Below are 20,265 nucleotides of genomic sequence, written 5' to 3'. Positions count from 1 at the left end.
TACCCAGATTTCCAAGTGCTTCAAGTTGTCGTCATGACCGGAGCTATGCTATGCATTGCCTTTGTGCTATACAGCCTGCTCCTTCTCACCATTCGCAATTGTCAATAATGCCATGGTGTCATGTTTCCGACGCTGCAGCCCATTCAGGATGGCTCGTCGTTTTCACCGTCTCCTGCTCTGATACCTATATGGCTTCATCGATGTTTTGTCTCCAGTCTCTTTCGGAGCAGTCCTTTCTGGAGTGCGAGGCTCAAAAATGCCCATACATAATCAGTCCTCCTCAACCCCGCCCTCGCCTAGATCGACCCTTCCCACGCTCCACACCTCCCGTTCATCCTCTTGCTCATCCGAGCTCAACCCAAGACCACCGGCGCCACCTTCGGCCTCACGCCTCTCACGTGCCTGTGCACCCAGTCTCAACGCCACACGTTTGAAGTAGTCGCTCATTGGGCGCGCTTGGCCTGGTGAGAGTGCTTTGCCCGGTCCGGCCATGTACTTCTCCCAGACGGCGGACTCCTCGTCGACGACGCCAAAGAGTTCGAGGAACGCCGCTTCGGCTGCGAGTTTGACCGGGATGACCGGGTCGCGGACGCACGCGAAGATAGGCAAGACAAGAATGGACAGGAACACGCGCGTTTCGTCGGGATGGTGCCTTGCGACGGTGCGTACCACTACGAGCGCGAGGCGGCGCGAGTCAATGTCTCCGCCAGGCGTGATGACTGACGCGAGTGCTTCGATGAGCGGCTGGCATGCTTCTTCGTCGGAAGCGGTGGAGTCGGAGAGGAGGTACTTGCCCAAGGCCAGTACTGAGTTCTGTTGGACGAAAATGTTCTTTCCAGTGAGCCCAGTGACGAGGACCGCCCTAATCTCTTCCGCATAGCTAGACAACAAGGTTGATGCGCTCTCCAAAAGGACAGCGTTCAGTGCGAGGATCGACGAATTGGTGGACGGCTGGACGAGGACACGACTTTTGATAAGCGATGCTGCCTTCTCTGGTGGGAGAACTTTGATCATGGCGCCCAGCAGCCGCGCGTTGGTTACCATCATATTGTCGTCTTGGCCCTCGAGCTGGGTGTCCATCAGGCCGAGGATCGACTCGCGAGAGGCGTCGCTCATGTTCGAACCGACTTTGCTGACAACCTCTTGTAGGGCTTTGAGCATTGCGTTGCGCACACCGACGTCGGGGGTCTTTGCGCCTGTAACGAGTTCGGCGATCAAAGGGTCGACTCGTGGAGTCAGTGTGATGAGTGTGCTGAGCGCTTTCGTCGCACGCATGCGGAGTAGATCGCTTGTTGGGTCGGCGATGGACTTGGTGAAAGTTCTCTGCAATTGGGGGAGGAAAGGACGCAGGAACGTCGGGACCTTCTCGAGTAACTGGTTCAGAGTGGACAGGATGGCGCATTTGACGTCCATAGATCGCTCGCCTACGACACGAATAAGCGGGCCAGTGATTTGTGTTACGAAAGGCTTCAAAGAATCTGGACCGCTTCGGTCGATGATGTCGGAAATGCCCATAGCGGATTGGACTCTTTGCTCGGTAGTGCCATTCATCAAGCCTTGCAAGAAGATCTGAAGAACAGGTAGGATGCCCTTGGGAAGTGCAAATCCAGGTAAGATAGATCCTGCTGTTCCGGCCTGTTGCAAGACCTGGCGTGTTGAGCCGACAAGTGTCTCCATCTCTTCTTTCCGGAGGTGGGACTGCAGTTGACTGAGGGCGGACCAGGCTGCTTTGACGACTGCTGGGTCTCGATCGCCGAAAGAGATGAGTAGCACGCGGATGAGGTCTTGGTTGTATCGAGAGTAGTCGACCGTTGGATTCGCAAAAAATGCGGCGAGATGGTTGGCAGCCACTGCTCGTCTCCGATGATCATCGTGCTTGATCATAGCTAGCATCACGCTCATGGCAGTATTGAGACCGTCATATTCGTCTACGGAAGACAAGACTGCATCGAATGCTTCATTCAATTCTCCTAGCAGTTCTTCATCTTTGCAGTTGACGATGTTGTCGGCCAAATTGTTCAAGATTGCAGGCAATCTGCGAGTCATGCTAGCACTACCGACCTTGGCTAAGGAGGCGATCGCCCGCGCATTGAATGCTGTGATAGGATTGGTCAAGAGTGTTGGAATCAAGTTGGGTAGGATCACATTAGCTCTCGTGGTTTCTGTGAGTAGTGTGAGCAAGGCCGAGAGAGCATTTTCGGCTTCAGCTTCGCTGCGCAGCAGGTTGAGTAGATGTGGCAGGACCTGGTCGACTGCTCGCTTGCCGAATGTCTGTTGCAGTGAGTCAAATGATTCTGCAGCAGCCTCCCGGACTTCTGGATCAGAATCTGTCAGAGCTAATCTGACGATGGCGATCAATTTCTTCTCATGCTCCTCCAAAGACTCTGGTGCAGCGGCATTGACGATCTCGCGCAGCGCAATGCAGATACCTTGTCTCTTGTCGGAGTCTGTTGCTGTTTGTAGACCCTCTTCAAGCGACGGCAACAACGAAGCGAATACACCTTCGCCAGCCTTGCGAATGACCTCGCCAAGAGCATTTGCTGCGATGACTTTGTGCTCCATGTTGGAAGAAGCGAGCCGGGCAATGATCATCTGACTGAGTGTAGGCACCAACTCACGCAAAGTTCTAGGGGTAGCCACAAGTGCCTTCCATACAGCAATAGCAGCTGCGCGGACTTGACCAGAAGTATCGCAGCGACAGATATACAGAGAAGAGAGTACTCTGTTTCGTCGTTCTTCTCCCAGAACTTCGAGCAGAGACTGCCCAGCTTGTGTAGCTTTCTCGCCTTCTTCTTCTGCGTCTGTCTGGCCGGTAATGCCTGTGAGGTTGAAGAGGAGATCACCAACCAACTCGACCGAGCTGAGACGAATGCGGTAGCTATCATCGGCCAAGCCTCGTTGCAGCTCTGGAAGAAGCAGGTCGATGGATTTGCTCGCAAAGTTTTTGACAAGCAACCTGCCGGCTCTGAGAGCAGTCTCACGGATAGCTTCAACCTCGTCGGCCAAGCCAGCAAGAATTGAAGGAATGATCTGGGCGAGATAATTGGCGAAACTGTTGCCAAAACAGGCGGGCAAGAAAATGAACAGTGTCATGAATCCTTCTCGGACTGTCGCCCTGGTGCTTGCAACGTTCTGTAAGATTGTTGGTAGAGTCTCTTCCAATCGAGCGGTTCCAAGACCGGCAAGAACCTCGCTGAGAGCCTGAGCAGACCCAAGACGATCACTTGCGCCAGTATCAGTGCGGAGGGACGACATGAGACTAGGTATGAGATCAGGGAAGGAATCTTCACCCAGTTTCTCAACCAAACTACCAAGTGCTTTCGAGCCAGTAGCCCGGGTCGCTGGTACGGGATCAACAGAGGCGAGGCGTAGGCCAGTAACTAGCACTGGGAGATGCGTGACAATATCACGTTTCTCCGTGAGATGGGCAAGACTGCCAATAATCTGGGCGGCTTTTCGTTTTGTTGCAGAACGGTCATTGAGACCTCGTTCCAGAATCCTCACAACAAGAGCCAACGACGGCGCATCGATGTAGTGGATGAAGGAGACCTTGATAAGGCCATCCAGAGCCTCCTCTGTATACTTGGTCGGATCGCTGAGAGCTTTGAGTAACACATCGACGAGGCTCTTAACCTCAGGATTGGTAATGACCTCTCCAAACCTCTTTAGACTGCTGTTCGCTGCGGCTCGCACTTCTTTGTGGCTGTCTGTCAATACGGCCGTCAAGGGCGGAATGATTTCTGGCAAGCTTGTGGCCAATTGTTGTGGATCCAGGTAAGCCATTGCACCAAGGAGATCGCATGCTCCTTTCTTGCTTCGCCATTGTGTCTCATCCAGACCTTCCAGCAATGGAGGAAGCACACGGCGGACACCGAAAGAACTCAAACTTGCGAAGCATGTTTTAGCTGTGTCCAGGGTAGCTTCACGGACCGACGCCACAGGGTCTCCGAAGCACGTCAACAATTGAGGTAACACTTCGATCACGTATGGCTCGAAAGTGCGACCAAGCAGGAGTGATAAAAGCTCGTAGGCCATCATGGCACCTTGCCGCTGCTCTGGGCTCTTTTTGTTTTCTGTAGCGCTCCGCAGTGCCGACATTACCCGATGATGGCGTAGAGCTGCTACACCTTTGCCCTTCACAATGCCGGCTAGACCGTAAGCTGCTCCTCTGCGCGCAGCGTATTGCTTAGAGTTGAATAGCTGGTCGAGCATTGACGATATGTAAGGCGCGGCATCCACGGTCTGTGGCCGGAGCAAGGGCGGCAGACAATTAGCCACAGCGTACTGCACAGGTTCTGATGGCGTGCTGAGGGTGTCGAGCAGCTTCTGTATGACATTTTGTGTTCGTTTGTCCCCATCAGGCAGATGCTGCGCGAGCGAGCCGTAGAGGACAATGACAGCCTCATGGACCCAATCAGCTTCTTGCGTTGCTTTGTCAGGACCCTGCAAAACTCTCTCGAAAATCCCCATGAGAGGTTCCAAGCAGTCCTTTCCACGTGCGGCTACTAGAGCAGTGCCGGCATCCACCATTTCAGAACGCACACCAGAATTGCGATCGGAAAGCGCCCCTTCTGAAACTAGGAAGTTCATGAAGGGGATAATTGCATCCTGACTGAGTACTGTGGCGAGCTCTCTGAAAGCGAGGGCAATGCCACTTCGTTTCTCCCATTGATCAATCAAGTCTCTTCGTTGCACAATACCAAATTTATCACGCTTAGGGACTAGCGGTTGCGCTTCGGTACGGTAGGACTCTTCGAGGCCAGCTATTATCGGGTCTGTCTTAGAAGGTGTTTGAAGAAGTGCTTGTGCAAGAGCTTTCGACGCGGCAAGTCGTGTTGATCGTGCGGTTGAGAACAGGAAAGAAGGTATTTGGTCAATCAGGTCGTCAGTCACACTGAAATCGTGTTCCTGCCATATGGCCAGAGCAGTGTCAGCGTTCTCATCTTCTTCATCTTGACAGGCAACCCAGACATGGACCGAGAAGTCAATTTCGGACAAGTCGATCTCGGATTGAACTGCTTGGAGCACGGCAGAGCGGACCGCCGACTGGGGAAGTGTGACTGATGATAAAAGAATATCTCTTTCTTCCTCAGTCAGATTCTCAGAAATCGATCGACAGAAGTCGAACAGGCAATCTTTGATGACTCGATAGTGCTGCGTATATTTCTGCATCGCACTGATCAGGTGGCGCAATATGTCGGCTCTGGGAAGCTGCTCATCCGCGCCAGACCCCATCTGAAAAGACAAACATTCCAACGCAAGGAGAACCTGAGCATCAGCATCGTCTCCCGTAATTTCACCGACTCGCCCATTCTCCAGGACCTGAAAGATAAGTGGCAAAGCGTAAGCAGTACTGGCTGTATCGAAGGGGCGTTGCTCAGCCGCAAACCTGAGCCTGTACAGCACTCTCGTACCTAGTTCGGCCAGAGGCTCCACGCATAAGGGCTCAGGGACGTTGGCGCTTCGCAAAGAACGTAGAGTGGCTACGCCGATGAAGGGCCGCAACGTCCCCAGGCGGTCTGAAACTTTGGCGGAGCAAGCGAGGTAAGCGGAAACGAGCTCGTCATCGACAATAAGCGACACTCCTGCTTCAAATGCACCTATCATGGCGGTTATGGCTGACGACATCCATAGTCGTGCATCTGTTGGTGGACCACGAGCCAGGCCGTCGATGAGTTTAGCACCTCGTCTCATCATGCATGAGATCGACCTCAACTTCGATCGTACTGCTTTCTCATGGGCAAGCTGGGCATCAACTTTAGCTTGTTGGTCCGAGGTCAGCTTCTTCGGCGGAGCGCCTTTCTTTTTCGCCAACTGAGAGCGAATTTCCTCTTCCCATTGCAGAACATCGTAGTCCTTTTGATTCTTCTGATCCAGGACACCATTCGATTGCTGGCCGAGCACATCCACTACTAACGTTCCTTCTGGGGATCGAGCAATGAGTGCTTCAGTGGGCCCTGTGCCTTCCAGCAGTGTGATATCGAGGTCTCTTCGGAATTGACGAATGAGCGCTGGCGTAAATGTGTCCGGAGCGACGAAAGCCAACGTGGCTGCAGCGTTGCAAGCGGCAGTTTCAAAGACGTTTAGAGGGGCAAACTTATCATTCTCGAAGTGCGAAAGGATTTCTGAGAACAGAGCATCCCTATACTTTTCAGCCAGCTGGCCAGGATCCACACCCGTGGCAAGACAGGTCGCAATCCAGTCTGCTTTTGCGATCAACTCTGGGCGGAGTAATACAATCGTCGATATAGATTGCTTCTCCAAGGTGGCGTGCGGGATATTCTTGTCTGTCAGCTTGTCCTTGGTGGGGGAGATGATTTTTATAGCCTGAAGCATTCGATTATCGCTCAGCGGTATGGCATCCGCGGAATTGATGTTGAATTCCAAAGCACGGGATCTGAGTACATCCCAGATGCCCAGGACTATGCTCTGGCCAACAGAGGCGGGTTTGTCCAGGTACACCCGTGATAGCGCTGCTCCAGTCTCTTTGCGCACATTCGAGTCGACCTCCGGTGTCAGCATCAAATGTAGTATTGCCTTAGCCCAAGCTGTCTTTGCTTCCATAGAGGCGCTTTCCAGCTCAGTCGCTACCGCAACAAGTGCATAAAGTGCCCAGTGATTATCTTCGATTGATGAAATCCTCGTGTAAACTTTCGGATTCAGCAAGAACGAGACTTTCGGCTGAGTAGTGAGTAACTGGCCCCTCAGCTGATGGTAGGCTTTCGACCCGTACTCTTCCGTGTTCAAGACCGGCGCATCCAAAAGTGCAGGAAGACCGAACGCTGCAGCAACGTAGCCATTCTGAGTAGCAGGCAAGGGATTGGGTGTAATCTCGTCATGGACGTCTTTCAAAATTTTCAACGCTGAACGGACAAAATCCCGTGAACTGGTCTCTGAAGGGGTATTCTGCAGCTCCTTGAGTACGCTGGCCAGACACAAAATCCACAGCTTTCGGAAGTTGAGACGCTTGTCGGAGCAACCTTTCAGAATGGAGTCTGAGAGAGATTTGTCCATTGCTGATGATGACAGAATGGCCCGGAGATGAGGCGCTACAGCTGCAAGCTCTTTTCTTAGCGCACCTTCATTTGCCTCCTTTGACCCAGCTGCGACGATAGCCTGGGCAATGACAGTTGAGGTTTTCATCCCTGGAGTTATAATTGCAAAGACGTCAGCAATGATACCACGCATTTCAAAGCTCGCGGCTTTTGATGATTTCAGTGCAGATGCAAGCTCCCCAGCTGTCTTGTAGAGAGCATCAGTATCCCCACCCCTTTGAACGAGAGCCAGGAGAGCTCTACCCGCCCCTTCACGAATAGTGGCATTGGTAGAATTCAACGCTGAGAGAAGCGGCTTTACCAGTTTCGAAGAGACGAGCTCCGAGATATCCAAATTTTTGGGTAAACACGAAGCGAGCGCTTCAATGGGACCCTGGAGAATGGTCTCTGGAGAGCGAAGGATAGCCTTCTCGATAGCCGGCACCACGGTCTCCCCCACATCGTTCGCGGTGACATAGTCGGAGAAGAAGTCTTCGAGGCCCAAAGCCTGGTGAGCAGGTACAGTAGTCTTGGCGCCAATGATAGACTTGACATAAAAGTCCAGGACTTGCTTTCGCGACGCCTGGAGCTGCTCTTGCCGCTCCGGTATGCGGGAACTCACGCCTGCGATGATGCCAACGTATGGAGCATAGCTTGCGTGCGCGTCGGGCGAAAGCGCAACGTCCTTGAGAGCAAGCTCCAGAGCCTTTGGCCCAAACTGTTCCGTCTTGAACACATCACGCAATCCTCTCCTTGCAATTGTCACTGCGGAGTGTTGGACTCCACCACGAACAGTCCCGTCCTCGCATTTATCCAAAAATCGAGCCGCAGCCAGACATATCTTTCCAAAGCACGACTCAAAGGATTTCTCGTTATATGGACTCTCTTGCTGGGCAATGCAACACCACTCGAGTAAGACAAAGGCATTTGTGGAGGCAATTACAGGCTTTTGACTCTCTTGCAGCAAGAATTTGGTGATGGCGGGATATGTGCTGTCAGCCGACGTAGGGATCCGGAGGAACGCTCGCAGGCAGGATTGCACCGCACGACGGGATTTTCTGTCGGCGTAACGAGGGTATGTTGCGAGAAGGGCAGGCAGAAGTTTCAATGCATCGGGGGATATGGGCTGATCATCTGTTTGATGTTAGCTAGCATTCCGTTTCTGGGATCGCAGGCAACGCACCGGAGCCTTGTATCTCGTGCAGCAGTTTCCTCAACGCTTCAGTCCGCAAATTGGTTGAGCTGCTTTTCAGAGCAGCAACCTGGGACTCCAATGCATCTGGAGGACTGGACTCCGAGTTGTCCCCCATCGTCCACGTGTTGGACCAGTATATCGTCAGCGGACGTTGTTGGCGTGACACTGCAAGTCATGAGTCGGGGCGACCAAAATTCTGGACAAGTGGAGTTGGAGATTCGGCGGGGTGCCAAGACACGACAGTTGACGCAGCCTTGTCAGTCGGCGAGGCTGAGCCTCCTTTGCTTCTTCCCTGAACTCGACTGTGACCAGTGATGTAACTCCCAAATTGGCGACACTCTCATTCCTACTTGCACATACACCGACTGGTCAAAGATCCAAGTGAACATTGTCAATTCTAAAGTCGAGTTCCCTTTTCGTGTTACTTTCTCTGCAACTTCCCCAATCGAGACGAAATCAGTGTCCGGCAGACACTAGACAACCTTGTCGAAGCAGAATGTACAAGCTCTCCTTTCGACGGTCCGCAAAGCTGATTCTCAATCGTGTTTTCTTGAAGCCATACCGGCCCTCATCACTGCTACAACGTCATCTACGGTAGTACCTCTTTGCCGTCGCCCAGGCTGCTCCAACCCAAGGTCAGTGTCCTCTGCAACTACACGATATACCTCGGCTACACCATCGAATCTAGCGCCCGCCAAGTCAGCTCTTCACGATCACTGCATCTACTCTTTTTAAATCATTCGCAGGAAGTGTTTGAACTTACAGATCTTTGCTAAACCCGCCATTCTCCTGCATCGTCAACCCAATCTGCTGCATCTCATTTACCCAGCGGTATGCCTTGGGCGGCATGCTCACCACACCTTTGTCGGCAATGGCCATTGTGTCAGCGTTATACCTTTTCATGTACGCTCGTAGCTGCGGTAGAATACCCAAGGCCTCAGCGGTCACATATTGTTGGATGGCAAGCGCGTAAAAGCCTTTGGTAGTGGCACCGAACAGCATTTTCAGGCCAGATGCCGCGCCGACATGTTCGGCCATGTGGTCAATGTTGAGGAGATCGACGAGATTCGAGTAAGGAAGCTGTGTCGGGCCCGAAACGATCAGTGACGGGCAGTTCCAACCGGTGGGCGAGTCTTCCTTCGGATACGGCACGCCTCCTATGATGCCACCGTCGATAAGGATGATATTTGGATTACTGGCAAAAAGGCTTTCCACCTTCATTGCAAGCCCGGGTGATATAGCATTCAAGTCCAGGTAGTAAAGGGGCCGACGTCTTGCATTCTTGTCAATGGGTGTCGCATCAAAGACACGTTGCGCTGTAGCCAACGCATCGCGGGGAGGAACAATTGATAGCAAGCAGTCAGACTGCTTTACAAGATCACCAATGGATGGTAACAGTGTTATTCCATTCGATCGAGCTCGGTCCTTGGTACAGTCACTAGACGTTGACTCGTCAATTTTGCACAGTATCACGCTGGTCAGGGCGTTGTGCATCGGGGGATTGGGAACCGGTTGGTATAACGGCTATACCAATCCAGTGTGTCCTGCATGTTCTGACTGACCTTCTATCTTCCGCAAAAGTCGAAACCCGATGTCCCTGACTGACAAGTAGCTTGGCAATACCTAGACCCATGTCACCAATTGACAGGATCGCAATGCCGGGTTTTGCATCTCGGTCGATCATGACTGCCCTGCGAGTACCCTTCAGGCAATGCTTCAGACTCAACGCGTACTGGTACGAGGTTGGATTAAGAACAGAGTGCGCGATCAAGGCTGGTGAATGATCCCTCTCCTCAAACTGGATATTGGGCTTGGCAATATATGGACGCCGCGGACCGGCTACAGATACTGCGAGGCTGGTATCTTTCTAGCATTAACTCGAACCAACTAAGGATGATGAGCGTATTGAATCCAAAGCCCGCCTGTTCAGGCCAAAACGGTACGGTCTAGAGAAGCCTGTTGATCAACGTCTGCCCTTCTCACGGCTGCGGGATCTGCGCTCCGCGTTGAAGAAGCGGCCGTTACATCCGCAGAACACGAACAACGATTCCGTCTTGTCGTATTTTGCTCAGTTTACGCAAGCGTTGAATTTCCTTGTTTTGCCTTCATGTCGAGTGTTAGCCCCGAAACCGGGAGAAGTCATGCTGGACTGGGTCATAATCTTGGGTAAAAGAGCGGTGCATAGGTAATGTCACTCTGTGGAAATCCGCTTGACGGAGTATGTCCAAAGACGACGGGACAAGGCTTTTGATCTGGTTGTGCGGTATAAGGATTTCCTATAAGCTAGTCTCTCTTATAGCTATCATAGGTATGCCATGGCTGTAAGCACCCGTATCTACTCAAACAACCGCTGCGGATTCGTGACAAAGAGCTTCTGCCATGTTTCGTCATCTGGAATCCACTCCCGAACTTTTCTAATGTGCCCTTCATCATCAACTTCTCGGAACCCCTCGATTTCGTTGAGCCGCTGTTCGTCCGATTTTCCCTTACGGGTGACACCAAGCTGTGTGTGTGGCCAATCGGTGCCGAACATGATCTGGTCAGGTCCCGCCTCAATAATGGCCTTTGCCGCTGTAGTGAGACTATCAATACCAGCAGGGTTGCCGTGGTAAAGGCGCTCGAACCCTGAGATCTTGATAAAAAGACGCTTTTCCCGAATCAGGGCAAGCAGAGTCTGAAATTGTGGTGTCTTCTCGTCGCCAGGGAAAGTGCTGCCGAAATGGTCCGCCACAATCTTGACTCTGGGGTCTAAAGAACGGATAAAGTCTGCCATGGCCGCCCAAGCGGGTAAGGGACAAAAGATTCCGATGACCCAACCGAGGCGGGCGAGACGGTCGGCCAGGCCTCTGACCTTTTGGATGATTTGCTCTCCGCCCTTCTGCTGGCCATGGCCCCATGCCATTTCGTGCATCCGCGCGCCGCGGACACCAGCGGCATGAAGAGCATCCAGCTCCGCGTCCGTGACGTTATCGACGTCGATGGTTGCCAGACCGCGTAGCTTGAAGCCCGGCATACTCTTCTCTTTGTTCAGAGTGTCGACCAGAGCCGCGGGCGAAGACCCTTGCATCGAAGCGTGCACGACCACCACACCTGTGCAACCCGTTATTGAGGACGGGTATTCTGACATTGGTGCCGCCTTCGGTGTGTACGACCGCTTCGCCGCATAAGGAAACTTGTCAGGGTCAAAGACATGAATGTGCGTGTCCCACGCTCCCTTCGGAACGAGAGATGCGGCAGAGGCCATCTTTTGGTCTCTTCTGTTGGCAGCCGCGAGTTGAGATCCTCCAAAAATGCCAATGCTGGAGTTGCCAAAGTATGATATCGTGTTCGTGTGTTTGTGATTTCGAAAGGCTTATATAAACAAGCTTGATTGGTAGGATGCAGCGTAGCCAGGGCCGAGTTCAAACAAGCAAGACGGACTGTTTTAAACTCGGCATCAGTGGTAGATGCGCGAATCGTATGCCGCGTCGTTCACTCCGTCTTTGGAGCAAGCAAGCTTTAGCAGGGCGTGATGAAGCGGGATTACAACGCCGGGCGGGTGTCCTTTTGGCGGAGAAGAATGCTGCGCGATCCACTTTTTGGAGACCCCAGATACCCCGGGTACAACGGATCAACAACCACTATTCTCAGGACTATGCAGCTTTCGACCTCGACTTCACTAAACAGCACTAGACGGATAAGTCCTCGTCGAGATACTTGCAAATGAAAAGCCGGGGAATCCTGTGCCTTCAGAGTTATTAAGATGACTATGCAACCTGCTTCTCACAAGGCTCGTCTACAACCTGGGTGTCCTCTCTGTTCCAGTCGGATTGCGTCTGGTGACTTTTGAAGTCCCTACTCACCCCTTCTCAAAATCTCCCTTGTCAAATCGTTTTCCACCCCCTGTCTGCAGTCAGCTATGGGTGTCGTTCAAGAGATCCTCAACTTTCCCCGGGAGCTTGCAGGCTCCCTGAGGATGTCAAGAACGCAAGCACTGGTCTTCTTTACGTCCTGGTGGTGTTGGACGCTGGCCTCCGCCCACTTCTACTTCCTCCCTTACACCCAGCCCGATCTTGCAAAAGCCCTGGGCGTTGAGACATCCAAGGTGGCCTATGCCAACACGACATCGATGCTGTCTCGCGCCCTGGGAGCCGGGATCGTGGGAATCGTGTCCGATCAGTATGGGTGCAAGATACCGTTGATTGTTGATCTAATACTCATGGGTATTTTCACTCTTTGTACTGGATTCGTTCACACCTACGGACAACTAGTTGGCGTTCGGTTTCTCTTCGGTGAGTGCAATGACGATTCTCTTCATCGGCCATCGTGCTGACCATTCAGGAATGACATATGGTGGAATGTACGGGGTGAATATGGCAGCTGTCTTGCAGGCTGTCCCTCGTCATGCACGGGGTACTGTCGCCGGGTTCACGCAGCAGGGTTTCGGTGCAGGAAACCTGATTGCATCTGGGCTCCATTTCGGCATGGGTGAGACTCTTCCATGTTTCGTTTCCTGTGCTTGGCTGACATGCTATCACCACGCAGATAAGTACGGCTGGCGTCCGCTCTATTACCTCGGTGCTGGTCTCATGGTCACCGCCGTTGCCCTTCGAATCATAACGCCAGACTACAGCTTGGTCGGGCCGCACGGGAACGACGCTTCGCCTGATGATGTTGCCCACGAACAATCTAGCCCATCAGGAAAGCTACCGTTCTGGGTCAAATTTCGCTTTGCCATTACTAGGCACTGGCCTATCTTCATCTACTGTACTGTCCTGACGGGATGCTTCAACACTCTAGGTCACGGACACCTGGATGTTTATCCCTCATTTCTAGAGATTCAGCGTGGTCTCAGCTCTCGACATGAGACTTATGTCACCGTGATTCTCCAATGTGGCGGAGTGCTCGGCGGCATCGTGGGAGGATACATGTCAAGATACAGCACTAAATGGGTTCCTTTCGGCTTCGCCATTTCTCTTGCTCCCATGCTTCCGGCTATCATTTTGCCGACGCGCTGGAACAATCTTGCAGCTGCGGCCTTCTTCTTCGAATTTTCTTACGGAGCCGCCATCGGTAACATTGGCAATATATTGCAAATGGTCTGTCCGCATCCAGGCATCCGAGCTGCGTTTGGTGGTGTCTGCTACAACCTTGGCAACGCTATCTCGTCCATTGCTCCAACAATCGAGACCAAGATGGGAGATAGCTTGCGGACTAAACAAGATACTCCTAACTATGGACACATAATTCTCATTCTCGCTGGTATTGTAAGTTCAACCTTGCTCTCGATGTCTGTTTCACGATCGGCTAACCAGAGCTACTAAAGGTCATCGGTCTGCTTTCATTGACACTGGCTTGCATGCCCCTGAAGGACGTCAACCTTGAATGGGATCTTGAAGATCCCAACAAGGTTGTACCCGCTCACGATGAACAGAATATGAAGATGGACTATATCGGCGATGAGATCCAGCCGGCCCGCGACATCGAAGAGCAGACACCAGCCAAAGGAGATGAGCATGGTCGCGTAGAGCACATTGACCAGAGCCCACAAAAAGTCTGAAGCTATCAAAAGCTTGTGCCTTGCGGAGACTGCTGGTCTGCACATCAACTTCGGGCCTTGCTGGTTTGCCCTGACGAAGCAACTTTATACGTCGCGGCTTGAAATATCTGCTACATGTTTCCGGTGGAAACAACGGCATTCAGCAGGCTCTTGGGGGTCTAGGTTATGGGCTTGCAATAGAGATTTATGAGCATGAAGTTGCGTTGAGTATGATGTTTTCATAATGTGCTGTACGATTTGGATGTTACGCCTTCCAACAGATACATACCGTGGAGTGGGTCAATTCTTTGTACCGCATGAAGCGAGATATCTTATTGGCTTCTGAGTATCGGTTTTCACCTGTACAAGTATTCGGCCAACCCATCTCTGCCTATTGTAAGGAGGCATTGATCATGCCAATACTGGATCTATCTAGACCCCAATCCTTTAATGTGTGATAGCCCATATAATTGAAATCATAGACTGATATCGTTCAACGTATTCAACGCTGCACTTTCTGCTAATCAATCCTCAAGGTCTAGCGATATCATTCGACCCTGCATATCAGCTTTCCTGCATGAGTATTCGACTCCATCTTCTTGTGCGCCGCTCCCACTTGACTCCAAGGAAACACCTGGTCAACCGTGACCTTGATTCCGCCATTAACGAAATGTTGCAACACCTTCTCTACCACCACGTCGCGAAGCTGTCTCTGATAGTCGGCTGGACGCGTGCGTAATGTTGTTGTCATGACCCAGAGGCGCTTGTTCATCAGATCTCGCATGCTGAATTTCTCGATGATGGGCCCACTCATTGTTGCAACGACCACGATACGGCCTTCCATGGCGGCGGCAGCTGTTGTACGATGCCAGTATGACTGGCCCACCAAGTCTATAACCAGATTGACGCCCTTGCTTCCCGTCTCACGCTGAATGACCTCAGCAAAATCGTTTTCACCACAGGTTCGATAGTTGATAGCGAAGTCTGCGCCAAGTGACTTGCACATGTTGCACTTTTCATCGCTGCCGGCTGTTGTGAATATTTGGGAGGCGCCGCCACAGCGGGCGACCTGTATGGCAGCCTGGCCTACCCCTGACGAACCCGCATGAATGAGGACGGACTGGCCAGGCTCCAAGCCGCCGATCAGGTGGATTGCTTGGACCGCAGTGAAGAATGTCTAGAAAAAGCACGTCTTTCATCAGTTCTCATCGAAGACAGGTGCAAGGTGTCGTCATCAATGCAAAGGAGCCCACCTCTGGAAACCCAGCCGCCTGCTCGAAGCTAATATTTCCAGGCTTGTGCATCAGCATTTTTTCTGACACGGCAACCTTTTCGGCGTACTACGTGCGAGACGTATGAATCAGCGGTCGAAGACTCGCAAAAATGGCCTGTCGCTGGAAGCGGATACTTACAGCGCCTCCATAAGCCAGACCAAAACACTCTTGTCCAACCTCAAAGTCGGATTTACCTTAAGAGATGTCAGCAGATCCATCACCAGTAGCCTGGCTCCGCTGAGGTATGAGGAAGCTCAGGAGAAACGGGTGCCGCACAGTCTGGTCCTTTTGCCTCAACAATACCGCTGAATTCCACCCCTAGAATTTTGCCGGACTCTGGTAGCAATGGATACGGGTATCGATCCTCCCGCTGCATAATGTCCATGCGATTGAGGCCAAAGAAATATACTCGAACCAGTATGCGGTCGCCACTGACAACTGGCTCCGGTACATTCTCCTCAATAAACAAATCATCAGCACTGCCCTTACCACCCCGGATACCCACTGCCCTCATAATGGCTGGCGCAAGCAAAATCCAGTGATCAAGATGAGACGTTCTTGCTCGCTCGGTAAGGGAGTCCTCGCGCAGTGTCCGAATATGTGCAGGAAGTAGCACCCTTATCGATGAATGGCTATAAAAGACTTTGAATAATGGTGTCGACAGCAAGTCGCGAACCTCGGTGGCTGATGTTAGCTTCGAGCCTTGCAGTCATGTGACAATGTCTGATATTTAATGGAAGGGAAGGGCCACATCAACAGTGACAGTACGCGAAGCCGGAGCAGGAACTTTTGTCTCTGCTTTTGGTTGCTCCAAGTGATCGCCAAATCTCGGCTGGAAACCGTTGCATGCGCCAGAAAAAAAGGGGTCCACAGCCTGGGGAAACAACAGAGGCCCCGCGACGGCCCTGATGACGGGGAGCGGCATCAGAAACGCCGTCCGCTACATCCCTGTCTGTCTGTAGGATCGAAACGACGGCAAATAAAGTCCGCTCTCTGGCGACGGCCAACCTGTGCCGCCTTCCGTACAACAACCAGTGGATCCAGGATCGCTGATCGACCAGGACGCACATCACTGTTATCGAACTGCCGCTCCATCGCGAGCTAGACTCTCTGGGGAGGCGAAGATCCAGTTGAGGATAAAACAGACTGTTTTCAAGACAGATGGCGGGACTTAGACTGCACCGAATCCAGCTTAAACCATCTTACGCTGCACCAGCAGTACTACGAGCACCACGAGGACGACCATTTCGTAGCAGCCAATTTAAAGACACATTTTCGACGCACCTCTCACTGGCCGTAAGGCTCAAATCCACCATGGCGCCTTCAGCTACCATGACAGAAACGACGATGCACCAGCTTTCGAACGTCAAGCTGGCTACCAAGGAAGTACCACCCGCGGTCGAGGCGGCGCCCACCGACTCTTCGTCATGGGCCCAAGATGTACACTTTCTGGGTGACAAGGACGGCAAGGTCAAGCTGCGAAGCCCGCCGTCCTTTCACAACGTCGAGGATACCCGCACGTATATGAAACAGCACCTCGCCGCGGCGTTTCGGGTGTTCGCCAAGCAAGGCTTCGATGAAGGCGTCGCTGGCCATATCTCGCTGCGTGATCCTGAAAATCCGGAGCATTTCTGGATCAACCCACTTTCAACGCACTTCTCGCAGATCCGGGTCTCTGACCTTGTGCTGGTGAGCGAGAATGGCGAAGTCCTGCCCGGCGGCGCACAGAGCGCCATCAATGGGCCGGCGTTCGCCATCCACAGCGCCATCCACCGGGCACGACCGGACCTGAATGCGGCCTGTCACGCCCACAGTGTCTACGGCAAGGCGTTCAGTTGCTTCGGGCGTCCGATCGAGATGCTCTACCAGGACGCCCTGCGGTTCTACAACGATCTGGCCGTCTACCCGCGCTACGGAGGCACGGTCCTGACGGCAGAAGAAGGCGAACGGATCGCAAAAGCACTGGGTCCTACCTGTCGAAGCGTCATCTTGCAGAACCATGGCATGATCACATGTGGTCGGACCGTCGACGAGGCGGCCTTCTTGTTCATAGCTCTGGACCGCTGCTGCCACGCCCAGATGCTCGCCAACGCCGCGACTTGTCCGGGTTTTGAGAAGAAGTACATTGCCAAGGAGGAGGCAGAATTCACGCATAAGAAAAGCGGGAACTCGAATAAGATGTGGCTGGCTTTCCAGCCTTACTACGATCAAGTTGTAGCCGAAGATCCGAGAGTGTTGGAATGAGCGTGAATGTACTGCGTGAGAGGGTTCAATAAATTTCATGATTGAAGCGCATGTTTGAATGATGGACCCCTTTTGAATGGAAATTGTATCCCACAAGCTATGACTTAAATTGGAGTCTAAGACATTAATGCCCGTAAGAACAGGCCGTTAAAGAAAGTCGTTTGCGTGACTGTACACCTTGAACCACAGACGTCCTGGGATACTCCACACAGATTGGACATTCACGTGGACATTGCACCTAGAAGCTGACTCCACCCATACCGAGGTCCGCGAAAGATACATTCTCATTCATGAAGCCAACCAGTAAATCCTGACCGGGCATGCCAATATCTTGGAAAGGCTCCATCTGAGCAAAATCATCGTAAGTGGGTGAGGCGTTGAAATTCTGCCAGACATTGTCAAGTCCAGGGTGGGTTGCTGAAATATGGGCCAGTGAGGGTGCTAAAGGGTGGGTGGACAGATAATGTCAGTCACAGGTACGCCAATTGTAAGGGAGAGAGGTACAGTGGCACCGAAACCGGTAGCCAACAGACTTACTTGGCGACTCATGTACGCCCTTGGCAGCCATGAGCTTGCGGATTATGCTCGCAGTGTCGGCAACCCCAGAATTCGGCACAGCCAGCTCGTCGAGACATCGAAGACTCGTGCTCAAGAGCAAAGAGGACTCGGCATAGGCGTTGTTGCCACTGCCGGAAGACAGAGAGGCAGCATTGAGTACATGAATCGTGCACGCCACGTACACAGCATAGCTGAGCAGATAGCTGGACCTGCGCAATGGGTATACGGAACGGTAGCTCAAAACAAGGCTGGTGATGTTGCGCGCTGCTGTAGCACATCGCTTCCACGACTCCGCCGATGGCCTCCTGCTATGCGCATATCCAGTGCCATCCGGGGCAGCATTGGTACTGGCCGAGCCGGCAATGAAAGGCCGATGTAGTAGGATGACGAGCGAATGATATGTCGTCAGAAGAACAACGCGATTTGGTGCGACCATGACCGACGGATCCTTGGAACCCTTCGCCCACGGCTCAAACACCAGGTGCTTCGGCAAGTTGCGGTACCATGCTATCAGGTCATTGTCGAGTGGACGGATCTCATTGAGAGTCTTCCTCGCCGTGGCACCCACAAAGTAGATTTTGTTCATGATACGAATCATGATCTTGGACAGCAGGCAGAGTTGCTGAAAGACAGTGACTGAGTAAGTGTAGGTCGAGGCCGTCGGAGCGACTGTCGATGTTGGGGTCGAGGGCACGCCGGCGCTGGAGCCGCGGGCCCTGAGGTCTGGATCGGGTTCCCACACCTCTAGTTCCTCGAACGTGTCCAAGAAATCAAGTGAGACATGAGCATCTCGCAGTCTGATCGTAGGAGGTCGTCCGAGGTATAGGCTCTGGAGCTTCTCGCAGATGAAAGCGCCCCAAAACACACGTCGTCGTATTTCCACCTCTTCGACGTTGTGAGCGTTGACGGCAACGGAGTCTAGATGGAGCTCCAGGTCGTACACCATTCGCAGGGCATAACCAGTGTACAGCCAACCTTTGGAGGTCAGCCCTCGAGCATTGAACGTCGAACCGAGCATGACTAGTGCTATGATGGTCGGGATTCGTGATTGACTCAGTAGACCTCCGTGCAGCAGTAGGTCATCACAGCGGTCATAGAAGTGGCGTCCTGCGGTCTCCGGGTTATCAGGATCACTGCGGACGTCGACACGCTCCGAGAATTTCGATGAGCAGGCGAAGACGGCATTCAGTAAGAGGTCGGTGCAATAAGGTCCACCATGTTCCAACTCCCTGGTAAAAGCAGGACGATACGTCAACAAGAATGTGTGGTGTTGCCGGCTCCAGTGCAGGTCCAGGAGATGCAGTGCCAGCTCGGCCGGGACTCCTCGTATGGTCTTGAGATGCCGTAGTTGGTGCTCCCGTTGCCTTTCCATGGCAGCATTGGCAAACAGTTGGGTTCTCAGAACTTGCATAGACACGGCTGATTGCACATGCCCAGGAGTATCGGGCCGGATCGCACTCCCCGGACTGGACACCGGGATAACAGATGTTGAGCTGTAGATGTTATCGCTTGGGAGCTCATTTTCGCGCACTGTTTCGGTCTGATGAAAATCGTCGCCGATGCCATCCTCTTCTGATGACACTCCAGGCTCATCACCATCGTCAAAGTCGTACTCGATGTCGTCGTGCGGGTTTTGCTTTTGTGGCGCACCATCATCACTTGTCATTGGCACAACCTGCGCATGGTGAGAGTTTTCACGCTGCAGAAGCGCGGGCTGAGGGTAATGCTGGGTTTCGCAGATGCTCAACGCGTTCTGAGGCACAGTTGAAAACGATGAGCGCGCTCTTGGGGATAGTGATACACTTCCGTTCCGGATCTTCACAGACTCGAGTAAGGCGTGCCTCTGATCATCACTGGCCGACTTCAGCTGAGATAATACCTCTTCCAAAGCCGACTTTTCGTTCTGCAACGAGCTAATGAGCGCTGCAGAAGGACGCTGCCTCCGTTGGCCACTGTCGTAGACACATGGTCTGTTTCTGCTACGGCAGGCCATACAGGTAGGTTTGTCTGCGTCGCATTTTATCTTGCGCCTGCGGCAGAATTGGCAGCTTCTTGCCATGGAGGAGAGTGAGACAAGGCAAGGTGAGTATGAGATGGTGACGCATTCTACTTTGCGTCGCCCGCAAATTCAACAATTCCGAACTATGAAAGGGGGAGGGATGATGATCATTGTAGAATATGACCGTAGTTACATATAACAGACTCAGTCTTGGGGTCCCCTCAGGGTCCCCTCTGGGTTCCCCAGGTACATACCTCTACTACCCCTCATGATCGGGTCACTAAGTTAGGTGTAGGTGCTCGGTTATGCTCACCAGGCCACTAGGCCACCAACTAGGCCAGCGACTTATGCTTGCAGCAACTTAGAGTGAATCACGTAAGCCAGATACGCGGAGGTCCTGTAACCTCGCCTGAGTGCGGGCCCGGCATGCAGCAAGCATCAAG

The 20,265-nt window shown here is 52.7% G+C and overlaps 6 protein-coding genes across 6 annotated transcripts; 2 read left to right on the top strand and 4 right to left on the bottom strand.

Moving 5' to 3' along the window:
• Positions 1-270: 270 nt before the first annotated feature.
• Positions 271-9,723, bottom strand: PV05_05760 (uncharacterized protein; the record flags this gene model as incomplete). Its single annotated transcript, XM_013462299.1, has 4 exons — positions 271-8,168; positions 8,218-8,394; positions 8,831-8,913; positions 8,993-9,723. 4 exons carry the CDS (start codon positions 9,721-9,723, stop codon positions 271-273), a joined length of 8,889 nt encoding a protein of 2,962 aa, XP_013317753.1.
• Positions 9,724-10,564: 841 nt separating this feature from the next.
• PV05_05759 (uncharacterized protein) lies at positions 10,565-11,473 on the bottom strand (the record flags this gene model as incomplete). The annotated part of the gene is made up of 1 exon (XM_013462298.1): positions 10,565-11,473. One exon carries the CDS (start codon positions 11,471-11,473, stop codon positions 10,565-10,567), a length of 909 nt encoding a protein of 302 aa, XP_013317752.1.
• Positions 11,474-12,127: 654 nt separating this feature from the next.
• PV05_05758 (uncharacterized protein) lies at positions 12,128-13,768 on the top strand (the record flags this gene model as incomplete). Its single annotated transcript, XM_013462297.1, has 4 exons — positions 12,128-12,500; positions 12,550-12,696; positions 12,754-13,475; positions 13,535-13,768. The coding sequence occupies 4 exons, from the start codon at positions 12,128-12,130 to the stop codon at positions 13,766-13,768; spliced, it is 1,476 nt and encodes a 491-aa protein (XP_013317751.1).
• A 526-nt stretch (positions 13,769-14,294) lies between these two features.
• On the bottom strand, positions 14,295-15,535 carry PV05_05757 (uncharacterized protein; the record flags this gene model as incomplete). Its single annotated transcript, XM_013462296.1, has 4 exons — positions 14,295-14,924; positions 15,001-15,087; positions 15,160-15,215; positions 15,298-15,535. The coding sequence occupies 4 exons, from the start codon at positions 15,533-15,535 to the stop codon at positions 14,295-14,297; spliced, it is 1,011 nt and encodes a 336-aa protein (XP_013317750.1).
• An 800-nt stretch (positions 15,536-16,335) lies between these two features.
• PV05_05756 (uncharacterized protein) lies at positions 16,336-17,265 on the top strand (the record flags this gene model as incomplete). The annotated part of the gene is made up of 1 exon (XM_013462295.1): positions 16,336-17,265. The coding sequence occupies one exon, from the start codon at positions 16,336-16,338 to the stop codon at positions 17,263-17,265; it is 930 nt and encodes a 309-aa protein (XP_013317749.1).
• Positions 17,266-17,335: 70 nt separating this feature from the next.
• On the bottom strand, positions 17,336-19,994 carry PV05_05755 (uncharacterized protein). The gene is made up of 2 exons (XM_013462294.1): positions 17,803-19,994; positions 17,336-17,706 (listed from the first exon to the last, which is right to left on the bottom strand). The coding sequence occupies exons 1-2, from the start codon at positions 19,880-19,882 to the stop codon at positions 17,504-17,506; spliced, it is 2,283 nt and encodes a 760-aa protein (XP_013317748.1). The 5' UTR covers positions 19,883-19,994; the 3' UTR covers positions 17,336-17,503.
• Between the last annotated feature and the right edge of the window lie 271 nt (positions 19,995-20,265).

This window comes from Exophiala xenobiotica, assembly GCF_000835505.1.
Source record: "Exophiala xenobiotica strain CBS 118157 unplaced genomic scaffold supercont1.3, whole genome shotgun sequence".
NCBI lineage: Eukaryota > Fungi > Ascomycota > Eurotiomycetes > Chaetothyriales > Herpotrichiellaceae > Exophiala > Exophiala xenobiotica.
This window is presented reverse-complemented; position numbering and strand designations above follow the sequence as displayed.